The following is a 25,024-nucleotide window of genomic DNA, read 5'->3' on the forward strand; positions in this document are numbered from 1 at the left end:
GATTCATATTTAAGATATTGTTTTCTTTCATAGTCGATCAAATATTTTGGGATGTTCGACAAGTTTGGTGAGTATAATTCTAATTCGATTCAGAACCGTGAAATCAAATATTTTGGGATGTTTGATGTGGCTTGTGGTAGGCATGGAGCAACCATGTCAACAAGAGCGTCGAGCACAAGGTGATGACCAACGGAGCCATGGAGAGGTGTTCGGTGGCAAATAATCAATCCCGTAACCATCTTAATTAGTCTGACATGAATTCAAATTAACTTAAAATGAATGTATTATTATTAATTTTAATTTAGTCATTTTGATTAACAATTTAGGCTCAATAAAATTACTAAAATAATTATCTCATCAAAGTGATCAATGTAGGAATCCACTTGATTATGATGTGATCTCAGATGGAAAGTGGGCATTAGCATTTAGGGTGGAGAGACCCCGTGCACCATGCCAGCTTTGGTCCGATTTATCTTGTTCTTTTTCTCTCCTTCATATTTTATTTGGTGTTTGCTACGACAGAGTACGTTATAGATTTGATTATATTCTAATTATAGTTATCGATTAATTGAAAAAAATTCACTTATTGATAAGATTCATTACGAGATGAGTGTGACAAAAGGAACTTTTCTAATTATCATTTTAGACCTTTATTTTTAATTATAAAAAGACAACTTCTTATGGATGAATCATCAAATTTTATAATTATAAATATATTTTTAATTTTTTTAATTAATATTTTATTATAATCATACGAAGGATAGAAAAAGAGGAGAAAACGATATAATTCTCCTTATAGATCAATATCATTGCTTCGTTCGAAGTGAATGACGGTGTATTTGTATATTAGAATAAAAATATTATGAATGACATCGAAAGGAATACATTCATAATATTTTATTTATAAATATTTAATTTTAATTTTTGATATTAAATTTTTTATATAATAATATAATTATAGTTTTAATGATAACAATTGGTATACAAAATTTTTTGAAATCAAAATACATTAGATCATAAAAGTATATCTAATTTATTTTATTTTTAGATCTGTTTCTTAATGTTCTTGGCTGATCGACAGGCTGTTGAGGGCAGATGACTGGTGAGACGGTTGCTGCGTACAGTAGCCGAGCAGCTGAAGTGCTACGACAATGCCATTTCATGCGGCTGTTGCCACCGTCGGTGGTAGCTACTTTAGTGGCGTCGCTCCTACCTACAACGGTAAGATTTGGTCGCAGGCGGCGCTACACATCGTCGGGTGCGCTGGCACGAAGAAATAGCGGACGACAGGAGGGCAGCGGCTGTGTAGGTAGTTGCCGGCCGTAGAGAGGATCCTACCTTCGGTGAGGGTGAAGCAGGTTGCAACATGGTGATGGCCATTTTCCAAGGTAGGGTGGAGGCCGCCAGTGAGCGATCACGTGGTCGTAGATGGTGGCCTGCTGCAGAGGGATTGCGACGGCGACTCACAGTGGAGGCATCGCATTGGCGGGGCTGTATCATAACACGCCCCGGACGGTGGACGCACTGTAGGATGGTTCCACGGACGATAGCATAGGCGGCGACGGGCGTCAATGCATGGCGACCACGTGACGGAGGTTCCGCGGTGAGGAAGGCCATGGGGTGTCCACGGCAAGGTGTCGCCTGCCGATCCAATGAAAAGTGGCCGCCGTGAGGTTACCACACGGTGTTTGCTGACCGAGGCCGGCGCCGCGCAAGCACTGAAGGAGCTACACACGCAGGTTGCGCCGGAGGAGCCGCGCAGGTTGGTGGAGGCGTCGCGTGGTGCTGTAGTGGATGCAGATAGTCGGTGGGTCATTAGCTGCCAAGGATCGTGCGCGGTGGAGAAGCCACAGATCGCGGAGGTGCCATGCACGGGCAAGATTTAGTGCTGATTTAGTCAAGATTCAATTTTTAACCAAAATTGTCCGAGCCTTATGATTTAGGCTTTTAGATTCTTGACCTATGAATTTTGACCTGATCAATCCTGATTTTGACTTAATTTGGGGAAGTCCAAGTTTTAACCTCGATTATGGTCTAATCTGAATTCGAATTTGATCCATTTTTACCTTGATCAATCTTAAACTTTGACCAGACTTGAATTTTGATTATAGCTTAGCTGATTTTGATCGTAGCTTGATTTAGACTTAATTTGATTAGAATTTAATTGTTGATCAATTTTGATCTCGATCAACTTTTATTTTTATTGAATCCTAATTTTGATTGAATATGATTTATGTCAACTCTAATTTTGAAGGACCTAATTAGGTTGATATTTTGCTCAAATCTATAAACTCAATTTCGATAGCCCAATTCTAGACTTACCCATTTAAATAGGGTTGATTGGTTTAATTTAGGGTTCATACGAATTTTTTTAAAAAATATATATTATAATTTTTTTATTATTTTCTCATATGAAATATTGGCAATTTTTTATTTACTCGTGGTAATTAAATTTTAATTATTATTATTAGATATTTATGTGATTATTCATATGTATATTAAAAAATAAAATATTATTTAGTTTTACATAAAGGAATGATTTATGTTTTATAATAATTATAATCATTATATAAGTTTTTTTTCATGCTGATGAATATTCAAGAATTATTATGATTATTATTTTTTATTATTAAATTATTTTATATGTATTATATTAAAAAATTAATAAATATTAATTATAATTTATTTCTTAAGTTTTATTTGACTTATAACAAAAATTGTCCGAGCCTTATGATTTAGGCTTTTAGATTCTTGACCTATGAATTTTGACCTGATCAATCCTGATTTTGACTTAATTTGGGGAAGTCCAATTTTTAACCTCGATTATGGCCTAATCTGATTTCAAGTTCCATCAATTTTTACCTTGATTAATCTTAAACTTTGACCAGACTTGAATTTTGACTATAGCTTAGCTGATTTTGATGTAGCTTGATTTAGACTTAATTTGATTATAATTTAATTTTTGATCAATTTTGTTCTCGATCAATTTTTATTTTTATCGTATCCTAATTTTGACTGAATATGACTTTAGTCAACTGACCTAATTAGAGTGATGTTATGCTCAAATCCATAAACCCAATTTGGATAGTCCAATTCAAGACTTGCCTATTTAAATAGGGTTGATTGGTTTAATTTAGGGTTCATATGAAGTTTTTTAAATAACATATAAATTATGATTTTTTATAATTTTCTCATATGAAATATTGGTAATTTTTATTTACTTGTGGTGATTAAATTTTAATTATTACTTTTAGATATTTATGTGATTATTCATATGTATATTAAAAAATAATAAAATATTATTTAGTTTTTACATAAAGGAATGATTTATGTTTTATAATAATTATAATCATTATATAAGTTTTTCTTCATGCTGATTAATATTCAAGAATTATTATAGTTATTGTTTTATTATTATTAAATGATATATATATATATATTAAATAAATAAATAAATAAATATTATTTATAAATTATTTATTAAATTCTATTTAACTTGTAACTATCAAAGTAGCCTAAGATGATAAACTTATAGAATGTGAATTATAATAAATATTTTATTATTTATATAATATTTAAGATATATTTTATATTCTTATATTACTCTTGTAGCTACCAATGTATTATATATATATATATATATATATATATATATATATATATATATATATATATATATATATATATACTTGAGCATATATAATTTACACTATTAAAACTATTAAAATTTCTATGAAATAATTGAAAAAAGTCTATTTATGCTTATCTTTATGACAATTACTAATAATATTTAGATTTAATTACATAATATAATTTATATACTAAAATTTGTTAATAAGTCATTGATTAACACCTTAATGAAAAAATTGATCATACATTGATATTACAATATTCAAAAAATTCTTGAATATATCCTTATTATAATTGATAAAACTATAAAACTCAAGAATGTTACACATAGCAAGCCCTTCTCGTGTGGTTCATTTTTAGTTTTCTTTCTTCTTAGTTTGTCTTATTTAAAAGTTATTATAATATAAATAAAGAATAACTACAATTTAAATGAGCTGACTGGCATATGAAAAAAAGTCTCATTATATTTTAATTACTACTTGAAGAATATATAATAATAATAAAAATTAAAGCATAATTTAGCAAGTAAATAATATAAATCAATTGAGTTTATAAAGACTATACAAACTCATTAAAAAAAATCTTTATAGTAAAATGCTACCTTTGTAGTAAGAAAGGTAATATGAAAAAGGATTATAAGATTTGTTATAAAAAAAAATGATATAAGTTGACGTTTATATGTTTTGAATTAAATATTATATAAGTCTCTTTGAATATTCGATAGATTATACTTGATGCTTTTGACTCATGTTACTAATAATGGAAAGAATTTTGTTTTAACCTTAAAAAGTCAAACAAATATTAAAGATTCATCATTACATCAAATAATTTTAAGTGATAGTTATAGTTACTTATTATCAACATTTAAAGATGATTCATTTGATAAATTTTGAGAATTCATGCTATGTTCCTATAATTCTAGAAATTTAGTTTATTTATTAAGAATTATTATGATATTATCTTTCTTTTGCTGATGATAAACTCAGTATAGTTTATGATTTAATAAAAGTTGATTATGAAATTTTGTATATTTTATGATTATGAAATCTTGAGTTTATAATGATTCTAAAGTCAAATATTTGGATATATATACTTAGATATGTGGGTCATTCTCTTTTTTCAATTATATATATATATATATATATATATATATATAATTAATCATCTTTATAGATGACTTGTTAAAATATGACTATATATATCTAATTTAATATCTTAGGCTTATGACACATCTTATGTATATATAAATAAAGTTGAGAGATATAGAAATATTAAAATTTATTAGATTTAATAAGAATAGTAAATTTATGGATGAGGATCATAATTTTGATCTCTTTGCTATATACATATATAATAGTGAATTAATAGGAACAATAATCTTGAAACATAATAATGGGAATATATCCTTTATCATTTTCTATTCAAGAAATTATTGTTTCATCACTATGAATTGATGAGGGTAAATAATAAACTAATATTGATAAACTCCTATGATGTTGATGTGATTGTTAATAATCTTTAAAATGACCTCAATCAATAGCTTTAAGAAGATCTCAAAGAGAAAAAGAGATATATCATTTTTTATAATTATGTGATATATCTATAAAAATCAGATTATAACAGAGGAATTAAAAGAAACATTTTATCATTTTCACAAGCCATGAAAAATAATGATTGTGAAAGGTAATACAATGTAATAAAAGAAGAGTTAATATTAATGGACTAAAGTAGAATTTGAAAAGTCATCAAATTATCTAATAATTATAAAAGGTAATGACGAATGATATAAAGTCAGATTTGAAATCAAAGATTTTACTCATAACGAAGGTATCGATCATAATAAGATATTTTTTTTTAATTTTTAAATAAACTCGTTAGGAATTGTCAAGACATTGGTAGCTACTTATAATTTTAGGTTATATCATATAAATATGAAAAATTAATTTTTTTTAATGGGGATATAGATGAACAAATTTACATGAAATAACCAAAAGGATTCACAGAGAAGAAAAGGAAAATTTGACTTGTATTTGGACGATGGTATATAAAGTTTCATAATATTATTACTTCCTACGAATTTAGACAAAAATTAAATAAAAATATTTTTTTTAAATGTAAAATCTATTATATGCTTAAGCCTATGCTAAATCATATATCAGTTTTACAATAAGGAATGATGGTTAGATATCAAAGTGTCCTATAAGCCAATCACTTGAGTGATGACACGTGTGACTTGACACATAGTCTTTTTTCCTATTATTATTATTAATTAATATTTTATCACTTTATATTGCCTATTGTATAAATATATTGTGATGTCTATGGATTTGTGTAATGAGAATCAGATCGTGAAGAAAGTAATGAGACTGATTCACCTTTAAACACAGATCCTAAATAATCCAAATCATAAGTTACTCAAGAGGGACATCGAGATAACCAAACAGACTAGTGTATTGTATATCTATCCATATGATGGATGCAGCTGGTCCTATAGCTGCTCGTGTGGGGATACTCAGGATACAGTGCAGGTGCTCATTGGAGAATGAGTTCACTGATTGATCCACTTACGGAATGCTGGATGGTTGATGATGCCTTATTGTCAGACAACTATTCCGTCGTCCTAGTAGTGTATTTGATCTTTAGACTTGAGACACAAAGAATGTCTTGTATAAGTACTACACTCTTTGATGCTAAACTTACAAGTTTGGAGATTCCAAATCTAACACAACTGATTATTGGAAGTGGTAGCTAACCTTACGATGATTATTGAGTGTCGATAAAGGATCATCTGCTCTCGATATCATAAGAGGAATATTCATGTATTCTTGCTGAGATAAATCCCTAGCTAGGGTCATTCGGATTGAAAGAGAGAGTTCTCCGAGAGAATCCAATTAGAGTAAGACTCGAGTAAAAACTATATGGGCCTGACAGTACCATGCCCGGTATATGATCTTTGGGGTATTAGATGGATGAGAGATTATAGATAAATAGTAACTGAGGACAGATAGGTCCAAAAGATTGGATTTCTCTATATCGTTTGGGGACTGTGGCATAGTGGACTAGTATGTCTACAATCGATGAGTCGAGTGAATTATTATGAAGATAATAATTCACTAAGCCAGAAGGAGTTCTGATAGGTATGACTCACGGCCAACTTGATATTGGGTCTAGAGGGTTACACACATATAATAGGTGTTGCGACGAGTAGAGGTTCGGATATGAGATATCCACCGGACCTCCTATCTTATTGGATATCTAATAAGCCACTGAATTATTGGATCTTATGGATGAGATTAAATAAATTAACAAGGGACCTTTATAAATAGGAGGGAACCAAATACTCATACACTAGAGGTTTGCTAGGTTATCACCTCCTATTCTCCTCCTCAGATAATAGGCCTGGAGATTTGAGGAGCGTCGTTGCAGCCCTGGTGTGTAGATCATTGTTCAAGAGGAGGACGCTTGACCTCCTTCATCATCTCTTATAGATCTACAAGGATTCAGGGATATACGATCTCCTTATGTAACACAACTATTGGTTTTTAGTTTTGCAGATTTTGTGCATAAATCTTCGCATGATGACGAACATATTTTTAAAAAATTTGAGGATTTTATTTTTCTATTCTTCTACTACGCATGTGATATCGCCCATATATTTCCCTATAATGGTATTAGAGCTAGGTGCGATATATTGATTTTGAATTTGGTGTGTTATGTTTTAGAGAAGCTTTTGATGTCAAAATCGTTGACACAATAGCGAGAAAGGGCAGCAATTGTTGTTACCCTTGCTGTCATTTATGAGCGTGTAGTCTCCTGCAATGACAGTCGCAAGGGCAGCGGCCATAGGCAGGCGACACAACGTAGGTGCAAGCGTAGCAACTGTTGCTCAGTGCATGCGCTATGCTTGTAGCAGCAAGCTGAGGACCTGCTTGCATTAAGCTTGCGACCCGTGGGCGCAGCCTACGAGTAGCCCGTCCGCAAGGGTGATTCAACGCCCGTAAGCAAGGCGACGCTAACGGGCACTACACCCGTAGGGGCAGCGCCCGCTAGCAAGGGCTACCACCGACATGGTGGCAATGACCACAACAAGCAAAGGCAGGGGAGGGAATTAGGTTTTTGGACAAAAGATAGTTTTGCCCTTAAAATTTCAGAAATTTCGAGTTCTATCCTTTTTTTTGTCCAAATTATGAAAATACCTCTCTTAATTAAAAAAACTTCCTAAATGTCCCTAATTTTATAAAATATTAATTAATTAAAAAGTTTAATTAATTATTATTATTATTATCTATTAGCCTTACATAATGATATTTACATGTGATCTATGATGTGGACCGATGATCATGAACCGTGTGATGTGCGTGTACTTGTAATTATTATTGGGGCTTGTGAGCCTCCATTTTATTTCTCGTTTATTAGTGGGCCGACGTGCCTATGATTAAGTTGTAATCACACGAGGAGGCGCAACGGGAGTGTGAAAGCGATAGTAGGACCCACGAGGTCGAGACGGACGATCGCGATACATAGATTTTGATGTGAGTGATTAGGCCCACTAGCTCGGGCCTTATCTCATTAGGTTGTAGTCCATGATCATCCGGTATGATTGCTCATGTGATATGTGATATGTGATTGCTTATACATATACTAGATATGTATATATATATATATATATATATGTATATATATATATATATATGTATATATATATATATATATGTATATATATATATATATATGTATATATATATGTATATATATATATGTATATATATATATATATATGTATATATATATATGTATATATATATATATACATATATATATATATATATATATATATATATATATATATATATATTTGTATGTGATGTAGATATATATTAAATATGTATGTGTATGATATGTCATACAAGGAGACCAAATCAAAATCCCTTTTCTCGATAATATTAAGTCGGTAAATGTGAGGCAATTAGATTGACCCACATGATATTCCATCATTATAGGTAAGGATCGATTCTCGATGTAGATTGAGTTGGTCGAGTCCCTTGAGGCTCACCTATATCGTGATTCGCTATCTTGCCTACGACATAGAGATGTCACCGGTGACTTAGAACATGATATGCTTGGTCGAGTCCCTCGAAGGTACATCATCGAATTAGACTCATATTGTAACGATGGTGTTGATTTAACCAAACATCATGGTTAGTCGAGTCCCTCAAGACCATGGTGGTTCAGAGGTCGAATAGGACGAGAATCACAAGGTGTTATGATCAGTAAGAGTTGCCTACCTTTTGGGTTTAGTGTGATTGGTCGAGTCCCTCAAGGTTACACTAAAACGCTGATTGGATCCCGATCCCCACTAAAAGTCTACCGGAGACTTCTGTTTCACATGCTGAGGGTGTTGTATGACTCGCCAAAAAAATAATGAGAGTAGATTAAAATAGAAGTTCATATCTTATTTATTTATTTATTTACAAAATATACATGCTATTTATTTCTATTGCATCTTTAATTTCAGAAAAATATCATTTTCAAATCTCTTACGTGGCATACTTGATGTCAACCGCATCATTAGTCCGAATTATATAGATTGGCTCCGCAACTTCAGAAAATCACGTACATCTTTGATACAATGATGCCTACACCCAATGAAGGGGCAAGCGACGATCAGATCACTCGCTACGTGAAGTGCATAGATGACTCCACTCTTGCTCAGTGTTACATGTTATGCTTCATGACTCTTGAGTTACAAAGATAACACGAAAAAATAGATGCTAGATCCTTTTTTTCATATGTCCGTAAATTGTTTGAGGAACAAAGAAGGACTCTGTGATATGAAATATCCAAGAGCCTCTTCCACGCTAGGATGATTGAGGGGATACCGGTTTAGAACCATGTTCTAAAGATGATTGAGTGGATAGAAAAACTCACAGGTCTAAGATTGGTCCTAGAGGATAACCGGATCTTGTGCTTCAGTCCCTACCAAATTCTTTTTCACAGTTCATAATGAATTTTAATATAAATAAGCTTCAGGTGACTCTCCCTAAGCTCCTCAATATGTTGAGAGAGACAGAGAGCACTATCAAGAAAGAGAAGCCAATACTCTCTACTGGTGAGACCGGAAAGAAAAGGAAGGCAGAAAAATCCCTTAAGAAGGGTAAGGGCAAGGGCATACCAGGTATAACAAAGCTTGCTAAGAAAGACCCAGCAAAGGACAAATGCCAATGTTTCCACTTTGGCAAAGATGAGCATTGGAATTGGATACCTAACAGAGATGGTGAAATAGAAGTTTGGAGAAGCTTCAGGTACATCCATGATCAATCTCCATTTATCAGACTCTTATGATACTACGTAGGTATTGGATACCATAGTATAAATTGAGGTCATTAATCAAGCTTTATGATTATGATATTTAAAGAATATGTTCTCATGATTGGACTCGTGAGTAACCCATAAATAATATGGTGATACATGTTTGAGTAAATATTATAATTAATATTTTTATTTACATAATTAATATTATTTGTTTATGTTATTCTATTTATATATATATTATAAATGATTATGATAATATAATTATCTTAAAAAGATAAATTATATAGATCGCTGTATTATGAAAGATTAACAGTGTTATGATACATAAAAGGAAGTATGACATTGATGATATACAATAATTATGACTTACATTAGTAGTCGAACTTAATATAATATTATTATATTTATTAAACTTGTTCACCTATTTTAAAATTTTTGGCCATGTGTAAAATACTTTTAAAAACTTTTAGAATATAATTAAGTAAAATTATTTTTAAATAAAATTTTATTTTTATTTATTTTTATTTTTATTTTTTTATATCTTATCATTTAATGGGCTTAGATCAAGTGACCCTATTTAATTAAGTAGTATATATTATAGATTTGATTAAATTTTGATTACGATTATCGATTAATTGAAAAAAAATCCATTTATTATAAGATTACTTATGAGATGATGTTGATGAAAGTAAACTTTTAATTATAATCTTATACCTTTTACTCTCGCTTATATAATGATAGAACGATGGTATATTTATAGACAAAAAGAGTAGAGAAAACAAGCCTAATTCTTTTTATAGATCAATATCGTAGCTTTCCTTATATCAAACCATACTACGTTTGTAGATTAGAAGAAAAATATCTTGAATGACTTTGAGAGATGCATAATCATAATCTTTGATAAATGATTATTTGATTTTATTTTTTAATATTAATTTTTTTTATATAACAATGTAATTATAATTTTTATATTAACAATGATTAGTAATTTAAGCTTAATAAAATTAACATGATAATTATCTCATCAAATCGATCAACGCATGAACCCACTTCTGTGATTGAAGATGAAAAGTGGCCATTATTAGCCTTTAGGGTGGAGAGTCCCTGTGCACCGTGCGGGATTTGGTCTGACGTATCCTTCTATTTGTTCTCTGGTCTCCTGCTGCTTTTGTTCTCTTCTTCCTCTTTTAACTTTCTTGTAGTTCCTTGGAGCCGTGTCGGTGTTTGCTGCAGCGGAGCTGGAGATCAAGAAATCCATGTTTTAGCTCGGGTTGCTTATACCTCGAAACAACTGTGGATCCCCGAAAAGAATGAACCAGACTTAGCTTTTACGCCCATGCTAGTGACGCTTCATCAGAATATAATAACTCAGCCATGGACGCTACCAGCACACCAGACACAGAAAAGCCCACGCTGCCTTTTGCCGTGGCGCAAAACCGCCTCTCTCTCTCTCTCTCTCTCTCTCTCTCTCTCATCCCCTGGGAACAAAGTGAAAGCGTGCTGCTCTGCCAGTCTACACCTTCAGTCTCAATCACTGTTCTGGCACTCATTGGCCGGCGGTTGATCTCACAAGCAAACAAAAAGATCACCAGAAGTGTTGATCAAAGGCGTGGTTTGCTGTGCTTGAATCCCGGTTTAGGTAGATCTGACGTTGAGTTAAAAGAGATGTTTCCATTTTCTTTGAGGCGGAACGGTTGTCCTCCCAACGCACAAGTTTGACCGGGTTCCTTGGAAGCTGTCTGTGTGTAATCCTGCAAAGAGACAACAGATTAGGGGATGCAATAGGCAGCACTGTTAAACAACAGTTCTTCTTAATTTAATTATTCTGGGATTAAAAATAAGAGAAAAGATTAAATATTGCATTGAATAGAGATTTTTCATGAGAAGGTACATGAACTTCCGAGTAGGTGCATGACGTTTATAGATAGGATTCATGATCTCGAGAGTCTGAAGAAAACTTGTCTTTGTAAAAGCACTTTGTTTGTAGAAAGGTTAGGTGAATCAATGTGGAGCCAATAGCGAGTTGACAGAGTCAGATGAATTCAAGTTTAAGTATTAGATTTATTATATTATTATTGTTACATAAAATAATTAGTCACTCTATCAAATATATATATCATATAATTTTTAAATAATTTTCTTGAAGAAGTATTTATAGAATTGTTTTTGGAATATATTAAAAATGAGAATGAAGAAATTTTTTATATGGCCTAAATCAAATACCTAAATAGTGGAATTTTAAAATAGATATTTATTTTAAGTAAAATTATTGTATTTAATGCTCTTATGAGAGTATAAAGAAAAGAAGATATATTACTTATTTCTGTGTAGGTAGATTTCCAGTAAATCGTGTGATAATCGACATTAGACTCGTGTCTTATTTTTTTCGTATTCAAATAAAATATTAAAGATATTTTTCTTCTAAAAAAGTATATATAAATAAAATTATAAAATATTAAGATGGGAGTTTGTAGTACCATTAAAACACCCATAGGATGTGGTATGTATGACAAGATTATATGATAAGGCAATTGATCGTATATACTTCAATAAAAAAAATTAGATATTTGACATATAAGTTGATTTAAGAAAGAACTTTTAAGCCATTAATACCGTAACTCATGAATTTCTATATTCGTATTCCAATAGTATGTTGTTAGCTATTGAAAAAGTGAAGTATAGAAATTTAGAAAATCTAAAAATTCAATTAGCTTTACCTATTTCTTGATAGATAGAATCTTCAACTTGTATTTGAAAAAAATAATATATTGCGACATACATGTAAGGTGGAATATATGACAATATCTTTATATCCATATTATGTTATATGGTTTCGAAAGCTCAATCAAGAAATTATACAATAAAATAATAAAAGTTTATAATGATAATAAAAAATAATAACATTAGCTAAAAAATTAATTTGTTATCATAAAAACAAATACATTGACGTTTATTTTCATTTTTTATAGGTAAAACATGACAATGATATATAGGTAATCACTATATGACAATATGTGGTCGATATATTGAACGTCAAATAGCGTTGGTTGCTCGTGCGCAACTCATGATGATCAAATTAGAATACTCATAATCACTATGTGGTGATAAGTGATCGACTAGTTAATCATCCGAACCTTATTGATATAGTCAATTAGTGTGAGTATTGGGTGTGGCGATCGTTATGCCATAACTCAGCTCGAAACACCACATGTCTCTCTCCAACCCTGTAAAATTCCCCTAAGGATACTTTAAAACACAATTCATTTTTAACATTAATCGATTAGTTCAACCAATTTGAACCCCTAAATTAATATGATCGTTAAATTGGTATTTGTCGAAAACACTCCCGACTTAGTTTTCACATATTCGACATTGTACGAATCATGATTTCAACTGAGATTAACTTGAAATATATATTAATTAGATCTGAATCATCATTCTAATTTACACAATCAGAACCTTTACTAATAGTTTTAGTAAGGATCATATCAAATATCAAATTATAGATATATTCAATAAGTCCCTCAAGTCAAAATTATTTTTAAATTAAATAATTTGCTTGGGGTGTAGGATGAGAATAAATTAAATTTAATAGATGTTAAGTAATAATATTAATTTAATTCCTCTTAATTCAAAGTATGTTTGATAATACGAAAAGGTGTATAAAAATCAAACAACCGTATTAAGTAGGCATTTCAGAAAGAGTTACATGAACCTTTGGACAGATGCATGACGTTCAATGTGACATTTCATTAGATGCTCTCGATCCGTATAAATATAAATAGATAGGGATTAATGGCATTGAGAGTCCGAGAAAAATTTGTCTTGAGAGAGAAAATACATAAGAGATTCGTTTGTGTCCACCAAAGTTTCCCGCTCTCTTCCTCTCACTCTCTTTTCTCTCTCAACAGTTTTGTTTCATGGAGCGCAGCGTCGACGAAATGAGCAATGAGTTCGACGAGGTGTTGGCGGCAGCCGCGGACGTGATACAGGCGAGGGAAGCATCGTTCGGCCTGCGGACGGCGGCGACGGATGCGGCGCTCGAGAAGTTTAGGCAGCGGTGGGGACTCTTCAAGTTGTCATGCGACCGGGCGGAGGACGTGGTCGACTCGGCGAGGAGGAGTATCATGGCAGAGCGTCTGATGGACGCGGCCTCCGGGATGGCACCGGGGCAACCGGAAACAGCGGGGTTGCAGCATCTCAACGTGCCCCGCTTTGAGCGGGCGCTCCACAAGGTCAACTCCGTCGCCGCGGACCTCGGACGTGCATCGGCTGCCATGGCCGCCGCCTCCTCATCCGGCCCCTCCGCTGCGACACCTTCCGTAGACAAGGCGGATTGAGGTATATCTGCTCCGCTTGAGATGACGCTGTGACGAGTTCGGAACGCTGCCTATGAGCTGTGCAATTACCTTATGTACAGTGAAAACAAGTAATTCGATACCCAGTGCTACCTTCTCCTTTCTATTCACATTTCTAGCGACATATATCATCACCTACAGATGAGCTGATTCAATTTCACAGTGTAATGCAACATGATTTAGTTTGAGCAGGTGATCTTACGATTCAAACAGACGAGAGTAACCAACCAAGTCTCTATCCTTTGATCCCTGTTCACTCGACATGAAACTCGATGCTTTTACAGAATTATTACTTCTCCGTCTCACAGGTTCGTCGATAAGAGAAGCGACGGTACATGACAAAGCATCACTCTCGGTGGTTGCTCAATCCATTTTTAAGCTTCAATTTCATTTCTCCCTTCCCATCAGATTCCGCTGAAGAAGACAAGATGATATATATATATATTAGACACGTGATGGTGGAAGCGAAGCTGAAAGCAATTTATTAGACACGTGTTGTTGATCATATAGGTGACCAAAATTTATTTTTGTGCCATTCATAAAACGTTATAATTTAAGAATTTTATCGCAGATGCCCCAATTCAATATATGTTCTATTTTTTAATTTGAATTAATTGGAATTCTAGAACGGCTCAAAATAATATAATTTTAAAATCTCATATCTATTAATACTATTAAAAATACAGAAATTTTAAAAAATTAAAAGATTGGCTTCAAACAAGTGATACAAAATTATAAGATAACAAAATAAAATAACTATATATTAAAGTGATTTAAAATAATATCTAACGATCGTGACAAAACATTTGCGTTCGATCGGAGTCCGATACCTTTGCAGCCTTGGTACCGACGTAACGGTGGCGATGCTGTTGACCAGCGGGATGCGGTGGTGGTTGTAGTTGCCCTTGAACTCGATGAAGGTACCTCGATTCTCTCCTCGCTGTACCAAGAAGAATCCGCCACCAGTTCTCTTCCCCTCGCATGGCGCAGCTCCAGCCGCCCATTCTCTTCCTTCCACACCGCCCACTTCTTCCTCTCCCCCGCCCCAAGTCGCCCCTCAAAATATCTCCTCCTCCTGTCGTCCTACTATTCACTAGCTCGCTCGCTCCTTGCTCGCGATGGCGATTCCCTCGTTGACTGATCGGAATCCCACGGGCCTTGTGGCTTGAATCCCGTCAATTTTCCCAGTTCGAATGGTCGATGGTCGAGTCCTGGCTGCGGTTCTTGCCTGGAATCGATGTTCCATGTCGACCCCGATGTGAATCGCGCTGCCCGTCATCGGATCGGGTTCAGCGCGGCGTGCCCTCTTTCTTGGCATGTCGGTGCCGCAGGATTCCTTCGGAGTAGCGACTCAGATAGGCGATGCTAGCGGAGGCGGAAATCGGCATCGGCTTGGTCGTAGAATTGGTAAAAGATTGCGTTTTGGGATTCTCTCGAATGAGCTTCGATTTAGGTGCGCGGCATCTACGCCACCGGGGAAGAGTGGTAACCCCAACTTGCCCGTTGATTTGGTTAACTCTGCTAGGGGAACTGTCATCAAACAGATTTCGGGCAAGCTGGACAACAAGGATCCGAAACACTTGGCGTCCAGCTTTACGAACTACAGGGACGATCCTTTGGTGGATAAGCTGAGGACGCAGCTTGGCGTGATTCGTTCCATCCCTTCTCCGCCCATAAATAGGAATATCGCAGGCTTCTTCGTGCTCTTTTTCCTCGTTGGAGTGGCTTTCGACAAGGTTTGGAATTTAAGGAAGAGGGAGAAGTCGGCCCGGGACGTCGACAATGGCACGTGGCCACAGGCACCAACGAGCCTCTCTATATTTCTTGAGAAGGACCTTCGGAGGAAAGAGTCGGTCGAATGGGTAAACATGGTCTTGGGGAAGCTTTGGAAGGTCTATAGGTCCAGAATCGAGGATTGGGTTATTGGGTTGCTCCAGCCGGTAATAGATAACCTCAAAAAGCCTGATTATGTGCAGAGAGTTGAGATTAAGCAGTTTTCCATTGGGGATGAGCCACTATCTGTCAGGAGCGTTGAAAGGAGAACTTCTCGTGGTGTTAATGACTTGCAGTAAGTTCTTCCTATCTCAATTCTAAGTAAAGCTTGTTGCTCGTTATGGGCTTGTGGTTTTAACTTATTGTATGATTGGTTTTTTGTTGCCTTGTATCTATGGTGAGATTGCTTCTTTATGGTATCCACTTATAGGGGTAAAACTGCATATATTCATTCTTCTCAGATTCCACATTTGCAGCCTTAAAAAAGTTTGATGTTCTGTAACGTTTTTTTTAGCATCAGTAAACCTTCTAAATGGAACTTTATGCTTACTAGCCTTACACTAATCTGATTGATAAGCTAAATGTTCAGTGTTAATTTTTTTTTTTCTATTACATCCTGTAAACTCCTCATCTTTTGCTTTGGAAATCACTAAGGAACTGATGTCTGAAAGAGATAGATTGGATTTTAAATTTTTGGTTTTCTAGCTAGATTTATCAGCGACTGATTTTACATGGTGATGGCCACTTTGGTTGGACATGTTGGGTTTCTATATTACCATCTTTATATTTTATTTTTATGATTTTGAAGTTGCATGTTCTGAGTCAAAAAAAAAAAAAAACAAGGATTTAAGCTTCAAAGCAACATAAGAAAGTAACATATGGCATATATCATGGAGTTTCTCTACTCTCTAACCTGTCTTGCCTTTTTTATGCTTTTCTAGAGTGAGTTAGTCAGGATCATATGTTCTCATTCATTGGCTCATGCTTCTTTTGCCATGTTCTAAATTCTGATATATGAACTAGATTATGAAACATAAACTTTTGGAAGGTTCAACTTCCAATTTGGTTCATTCCATAGTCATATCAGCATAGCACATCATAGAATACCATATTTCATTTCATACATATAGAACAAAATATTAGCATCTTTTGATACATTTTTTTTAACATCAGGTATCAGATTGGCATTCGTTACACTGGTGGTGCTCAGATGTTGCTGTCCCTATCATTAAATTTTGGCATTATTCCCATTGTTGTACCTGTTGGGATCCGTGATTTTGATATAGATGGAGAGCTTTGGGTAAAGTTACGGTTAATACCCACTGGACCATGGATAGGGGCTGTGTCATGGGCTTTTGTGTCTCTTCCAAAAATTAAGTTTGAGCTCTCACCATTCAGTCTGTTCAATCTAATGGGTAGGTTCTTTATTCATATATCATAAACCCTAGGTCTCAACTCTCAATTTGTGATCTTCTATTTTGTTGTGTGTCTTTTTTATAAAGGATACACCTCAATAGTCCAATTCACATCATAAAAGTGTGAAATGTAATATGCAAAGTTTTGTTGGCGTGTTCTTATCTCAATGAGCATTTTAGGCATCAAGTTGCTTACACCACCTAGTTTTGTACACATCAGCTATTTGTCTATATAACAACTTATTTGACTTCTACTGACATTTACTTAAATGTCTTGTGCATGTGACGATTAATCTGGAGTCAGCAATTCCTGTTCTCTCAATGTAAGGATATCCTTCATTTGTAACTTTTTAAAATTTTCAATTCTGTCCACTGTTTATTTGCTGTTTCTTTCTTTTCTGATTCTAAGTCTTCTTATTGTACGTGTTGATGTACTTGTCAACATGATTCGACAATCCACATCATTGTCCTGTTTTGCTGAAACTTTGCCTGTGTAAAGTTGGCTAATTGTTTTTTTTCACTTACAGTTTGAGTTGCATTGCATTCTCATTTTATGCAAACCAATATCGTCCACGATCTTCTGCTACGCCACCTTGTTCTTTTCAGTATTACTTAGCAAGAGAATTTTCTTAGACATTGACTTCGCATCATTTTTCCAAATATAGTGGTCAGAATTGATGTCAAGCAGTCAAAAGTTTCAGATTTATAGTTCATCTTAGACTGGATGATTTATGGTAACTAAATGTACTTGATACAAGATTCTATTTTTCTTCATATTGTATGTTTGTTTTAATTTTTTTAACAAGCAAAAACTTGTTTAGATAGTACTTTATGAAGGTGTATGACTAATTTTGTAGCTTTGTGCATGTTGTTTCTTTTATATGTAAATGTGATTGGTTTCCAAATTTAGTAAATCTTGTAAGAATGCCTTCAGTTTTTAAGTTTTTAACCTTTAGATTAAGTGTCACCAATACATATGCATACCATGGTTTTATGAATTTTCCTGAAATGGAGTCACCACTTCTTTTTAGGTTTCTTACAAGGCTTCTAACAGAAGATTTGCCTCGACTCTTTGTGCTTCCAAAAAAGATCGTTCTTGATTTCCAGAAGGGGAAAGCACTTGGTCCTGTTTCACATGATTTTAAAGTTGAAGCAGTGCAGGAGAGAAGTAAAGATTTTGTTGGAGAACTGTCAGTCACTCTTGTGGATGCTCGAAAACTTGCTTATCCCAAAATTGGTATCAATTTTTGCCTTTACAGTTTCTTTATATATGTATCTTGGCAATACCTAGGATACCTTGGCCTTCTATGAACATCTCCATTTGGCTGGATACTAGAATTGGAACTTGGTTAAGCTGCATTGTCTTCTTTGAAGTTGACCTGTTGCTTGTTCCCAATTCTTGTTGTTGCCCCATATTTATTTGTTTACTTCAAATAAAGTTTTTGCTGTGCCTTTTATGCTTACAATTACTTATATCAATTTGTTTTAAGCCTGAAGAGATGGTATGCCTGGGCAGGGAAGACAGATCCATATGTTGTTTTAACTCTTGGTGATCAAGTATTTCAGAGTAAGAAAAATAGCCAGACAACAGTCACTGGACCTCCTGGAGAACCAATTTGGAACCAAGTGAGATCTTCTACTGTAGTTTTTGTTTTTGCTTGTCACGTGGTCTCTATCTACTTATTCGGTAGTATATATTCTGTAAACAGGATTTTGATCTGTTTGTTGTAAATCCTGGAAAGCAGAAGCTGTACATCCAAGTAAAAGACTCCTTTGGTTTCGCAGATTTCACAGTTGGCACAGCAGAGGTAGATTAATATTGCTGGTCTATTTAACTTTCATGAGTTCTTGTACCCTGACATGCTATTTGTACAATGCACTAGAAAGATTCTGCTAGTTCATAAACCTGCTGCTGGATCTTGATAGGTGTGGAAGTTGACTTGTGATTTGTCCTATAAACTTGGGACCATTCCCTTCTAAGTCAAAGGGCTAGTTTTAGAAGTTCTGAACGGGTTCTCTTCCTTCTGCTTTAGCATGCTTAGTATATAATATGAGCGAGTTGGATTGAACTTTTAGTTTGTATGTTCTTGGTTACCTAATCAGATCATGGAGATTGAAAATGTCATGTAATGATCTCTTACATTCTATAAATGCTATATTTATTGCTATATATGATCAAGTAGATTTTGTTGATGTATAATTTTGTTCAATAATTCATGTGTAGTTATAATTTGGTATGCTAAATGCCAAAACCATGGTGATTGAGCTTCAACATAAACCTTGTAAATTTATGGCCTTGGTCATTTGTGTGCAATCTCGTTGTATATACATACATATATATAAATATATATATATATATATATATACACACACACACACACATATATATATACATATACACATACATATACATACATATATATATATATATATATATATATATATATATATATATATATATATATATATATATATATATATATATATATATATATATATATATATATATATATATATATATATATATATATATATATATATATAACGTTTCCAAAAGAAGAATGGTGAGACATGTTGTAATACCCTATTTTAGTCCCAGAAGTTGATAAAGATTTGAATTGATTTATAAGGGCCGTCAATGGTTCGAATTCAATAAGTTAATGAGTTAATTATTCCATTGGATGTTTTGAGAAGAAGTCACCATTGGACTAGGCATCACATGCATTATTTAATGGGAGAGATTGTAACACCCAATTTAGTCTCATGTCATGACATTTGTAGAAAAGGATTAATATTGGGATAGAAATCTATGTGATTGTATTGGTATGCCAAGTGTAGAAAAGGATTAATATTGAGATAGAAATCTATGTGGTTGTATTGGTATGCCAAGTTCTTGTACAAACATTTCTTTCCTACACTAACAATGTTTTGTTCATGAAGTCAGTAAATGATCTAGTAATGCAGCAAAATATGGAGGTATTCCCAGGAGTATAAGAAATCTTGTATTTGGTGATCCGAAGCCAGCATAGCTTGAGGATAATAAATGACAAAAGAGTAGCATATAAAAAGGGTGATCCAGTGCATGAGGCTCCTAGCATTATGGAGTCTGGTCAATGTACTTATCTCATAGTTTCAAACATTGGTTTGTTCGGAAGCACAGAAGTAGACATCCTATAGTTTTATTTGTTATTGTAATTTATTTGGATTATTCACCCCTGAAAGTGACTTCGCTATGAAGTTCTGCCACCATGGGACAAATCAGTAAGACTAGGTTTTGTTTGCTTCCCCTGAAAGTGACTTTTCTATCGTTTTTAACTAGGTCGAGCTAGAGTCCCTACAAGATACAGTGCCTGCAGACAGAGTAGTTGCTTTACGTGGTGGATGGAGTCTATTCAGAAATAAATCATCTGGAGAAGTATTACTTCGACTCACATATAAAGCTTATGTTGAGGATGAAGAAGATGATCTGTTGGAAACAGAGTTTGTGGATGATCATGCACCTGATGATATCTCAGACTATGACCAACCAAATGGAACATTTGAGCAAAGTGGTTATCCTAGTGGAAAAGAAAGAGAAGCTTTTATGGATGTCCTGGCGGCTTTGATTGTGAGTGAGGAATTCCAAGGAATAGTGACATCTGAAACAGAAAATTCAGAAGTTACTGGTGAATCTAGAAATGTGACATCCCCAGTATCAACTACAATAGGTCTTACTGATGAGACGTCTACTATTGATTCAAACAAAAGTTCCAGTAGTTCTGATGGTATGCAACTTCTTTCATCTTTTTGTCTAGATAAATTCTAATATTTTTGTTCTTGTCAGTTTCCTGAATTTGGGATTTTGTAGATTTAGAACTAGTATGGCTTGCTGTGGTAACGGTTACAGTGGTTCTGATTGCTCGTACCATGGGTGATTCAAGCTTGTTCAATCCATAGCATTTGCAGGTATATATGGATGTCCTTAGTGTATTTGAAATAAGCAGCTCTTAGTAATTTTACATGATATGCTTGCATATTTGATGTCTAAATTATCTGTTCATTTTTTTTGGTTTATATATGAAACAAACGTCTCTATGATCAATCCAAAAGTTGTCTTTAACTCACACAAACTTACACTCTTTTGTGGCACATAGAACTTTGTACTTGCTGAAAGAGTTTACCAAAAATATCTAGTTGGTTGTTGAACTTCTGGTGATCCTGTAAGACATGGGATGAGAATACTATCCCATATTGGTGAGGCATTCATATTGGAACTAAATGATTCCTGATCTTCCAACATCCATTGTTTTAGATGGTAAGAGTGTCATTCTCTTTTAGATAGCAGTATAGGGTCTAATCTCCATCTTACACAAGCTGTTACCTGCCTTCATGATGGATGACACCTGTGTCGGTTGTGGGGCTGAATAGAATTAATGAATGACGTGCCTATTTGTGGTCTATGATGCCTTGCTTCCCTTGTGACTTATGCTACAGGATGCAGTCTCCCTTCTGAAAAAAGAAGAGGGTAGTCGGTTTAGAGATTCTAGGCCTAGCGATACAGAAACCAGTCAGATTGTTGTATTTCAAATTCTTCCACCGGTAAGGTACGTATGTACTTGCATCTTGTTTCTACCTTTTTATTTTGCATCCTATTTCCACCTATTATTTAATAACAAGTTAAACAGTAATGCTTGTCCATTTCAAATTGCACTGGAGTTGTCAGATTGTTGATGCCCATCATCTGCTTCTCTCTACAATTTCTTTCCATACTCATAGATGAACATGCAATTTGCTTGATATTTTGCACCGCACCCTCCTGTGTGATGGTCCAAATTTTGTTAAACATGCATGATCTGATGACAAGCTCTGTTGTTATCTGCAGGCTCCATTCTGTACATGCTCCAGGGCAGAGTGGAATCAACTAAATGATTATTGTTCAAAATTCTTCTTCTCATGTAAAATTAGCTCACTACAGTAAAAATGCTTTTGCAACCATTTCTGGGGTTCAATTCACATCTCTAATTCTCAGATCTTTCGTCCATTGTCCACTTAACTTAGGAATGTTCCGTTTATGTCCGTCCATTAGGGATGGTAATCTCAGTGGGCTGTATCTACAGGAACAATGCTCTGTCAAAGACCTCCAAACCGTATGAAATCTGAAGGAAAAATGAAGACCACAAAGACTCTTTGAGGCGGAACTTGGTCTTGAGACATGGCTTGGTTTCGTGATGAACATGCAAGTTGTTGTCATATATGCCACTAAGCAGGGGGAAGTCGTTGACCCAATGTACAGTTGCAGTCGTTGGTATTGGTGGGTTAGAGATGCTTCAGTGGGATTTGTGTAAAAGCTACAATACTTCCCTGCTTTTGTTTTTGTTAATATCAGTGCGAATCATATTGTTGGCTATCATCACTTAAACAAGTTGGCTAATATGTTGTTGTGAATCTTCATGCACTGGTGTAACGCCCTCAGCACTATAGGTTTTCATATAAAAAATATAAGGTCAAAACTAGAACAAAATACTTTTTATAGTATAATTATTGTATAGATTAATTCATAATAATCAACCCACAAGACATTAATAACGTGATTCAATCCATCCATATGATATTCATTAAATTCAACAACTTCTTAAGAGTCATAATATTTCTATCCAAATAATATATATACACAGTCATCTCAATGTATAGCGATCTTAATAGAATAATTATATAATTCAATCATTAATAGATTCTATCATGCTTTTACTATGCATTCTAAAAAATTTTATCAGCTTTTCAAACTCGATTTGATATTCTTAATCTAAGAAATCTATCTTTCATTTGCTTTTGAACACTCCTAGAAAAATACTTTTGAAATATATATATATATATATATATATATATATATATATATATATATATATATATATATATATATATATATATATATATATATCAACTAGTTAGTTCATGCTTATAAAATTTATCCATTTCAAATCATAACTTAACTTGCTAATAATACCTTTTAGATGTAAAATATATTTAAATACCTTTATGATGAAAGCATAAACATTATAGTCCAAAGATTATCATTAATGTTTCATAAATAAATAGAAAATATAGCTAAGGTGAACATGTTTGATCAAGAACAAATTAGTTTCTAAACAAATACCTAACCCTTATTGGTAAAGTCTTGATCATAACCAACCAAGCAAGTGTCATGTCACCTAAAATAATATATCAATTACATGTCACCTAAATAATATATCCTTTTTGCATGTCTTTTCAAAACAATTATAATAATATATTATTTTTTCTAATTCTTTCAAATATAAATACTAAACAAACATGTTTATATAAATTTTGATAGGATAACTTAAAAATACTTATAAAACAATAACAATAGTTCAAATCATATGTTTTTTCAAACTATCAATATTTATATTTTTATAATATTTTTGAATAATAAATTAATTTCTAAATTATGTAAATCATATGAATTTACAAATATCAAACACATTATTAGTATTTCTGAAAATAGATTAGACGGAGTCATACTTACCCTGATTGTATATCTTTGATATAACATATTTTGTTCTTTTTTCTTTATTCTTTCAATATCATCATTTTTCTCTTTTTTATTTCTTTTATAATATATCTAAAATCATTACGATACATCAATTAATAATCCAAAACATAAATCTAATTAATGTGAATATAAAAAATTTAAAATCATACATAATATAATTTTTTGAACTTATCAAAATCAATTTGATATCAAAACCAAACAACCTCCATAATTTTTCTTTTATTTTCTTCCATTTTCTTTGTTTTCTCTTTCTTTCTTTCTTTCCTGAAGCCCTCTCCTCTCCTCTCGTTTCTTTTCTTTTCTTTCTTTCCTTTATTCCTTTCTCTCCTTCCCGAAGATCTCTCTCTCTGTTTCCTCACCCTTTTCCTTCTTTTCTCTCCTTCTCTTCCTTTTCTTCGTCCCATCTTCTTTTTCCTCTCTCTCTCTCTCTCTCGAGCACTGCTTGTCATTTTTTTCCCTTTTTCTTTCTTATTTTCATTATCGAATTCAAAATGATTTGATACAGCAACAATAATTATCTGAAATGTAAACAGTTACAAGTTTTACAGGTTAGATTCATGAATAGCTCCGGAATCAAAATAAAAGTTGATTATAATTACTAATTCATACGAAAAATATTTATGGGAGGATTAGGTCACATCAACATTAGTTGAAACCAGCATTTCTAAAAATATTTTGAGAACGTTGCGGCAAGGAATATTTCGCTTGTAATATAGAATACTTTTCATGGTTAATTCACTATAAAAAATGATATTTTGGGCATGATAAATAATTATTATTCATTAAAATTACTTTACTCTGATTGGTTATTGACTTCAGCAGGGATCACATCGCATAACTCATTCAATCTTGATCTTCATACAAACAAGTCTGATCGTGGAGCACTCATCCGAGTCTATATCGACTCACCCTCTTAAGTGAACATTCGAGCCACCCCATCGATCAATTTTTTTATGTATGCAAATTGAAATCGAATAAAGCTGATA

General features: G+C 33.4%; 1 protein-coding gene across 11 annotated transcripts; it reads left to right on the forward strand.

Annotated features, from left to right (window-relative positions):
* The first annotated feature begins 15,105 nt into the window (after positions 1 to 15,105).
* On the forward strand, positions 15,106 to 22,880 carry LOC103971336 (tricalbin-3). 11 transcript variants are annotated; one of them, XR_670685.3, is made up of 10 exons: positions 15,106 to 16,368; positions 17,247 to 17,488; positions 17,793 to 17,811; positions 18,520 to 18,725; positions 19,005 to 19,114; positions 19,198 to 19,296; positions 20,808 to 21,252; positions 21,336 to 21,433; positions 21,962 to 22,071; positions 22,350 to 22,880. XR_670685.3 is itself a non-coding variant. In XM_065139978.1 (9 exons), the coding sequence occupies exons 1-8, from the start codon at positions 15,617 to 15,619 to the stop codon at positions 21,422 to 21,424; spliced, it is 1,962 nt and encodes a 653-aa protein (XP_064996050.1). In that variant the 5' UTR covers positions 15,106 to 15,616; the 3' UTR covers positions 21,425 to 21,433; positions 21,962 to 22,880. The 11 variants fall into 11 exon arrangements, 7 of the variants coding, with proteins under 7 accessions (XP_064996050.1, XP_009383618.2, XP_009383630.2 ...); XR_001976920.2 differs by having other exon boundaries at positions 21,962 to 22,066; XR_670686.3 differs by having other exon boundaries at positions 21,962 to 22,066; positions 22,585 to 22,880.
* The last annotated feature ends 2,144 nt before the right edge of the window (positions 22,881 to 25,024 follow it).

The sequence above is a fragment of the Musa acuminata genome, chromosome BXJ3-2 (assembly GCF_036884655.1).
Source record: "Musa acuminata AAA Group cultivar baxijiao chromosome BXJ3-2, Cavendish_Baxijiao_AAA, whole genome shotgun sequence".
Classification (NCBI taxonomy): domain Eukaryota; kingdom Viridiplantae; phylum Streptophyta; class Magnoliopsida; order Zingiberales; family Musaceae; genus Musa; species Musa acuminata.

Coding starts and splice junctions, on each gene's coding strand:
- LOC103971336 (XM_065139977.1), top strand. CDS start 15,617: ATGTCGGTGCCGCAGGATTCCTTCGGAGTAGCGACTCAGATAGGCGAT. Junction 19,115..19,197: donor GAGAACCAATTTGGAACCAA/GTGAGATCTTCT, acceptor TTCTGTAAACAG/GATTTTGATCTGTTTGTTGT. Junction 21,253..21,335: donor AAGTTCCAGTAGTTCTGATG/GTATGCAACTTC, acceptor GGGATTTTGTAG/ATTTAGAACTAGTATGGCTT.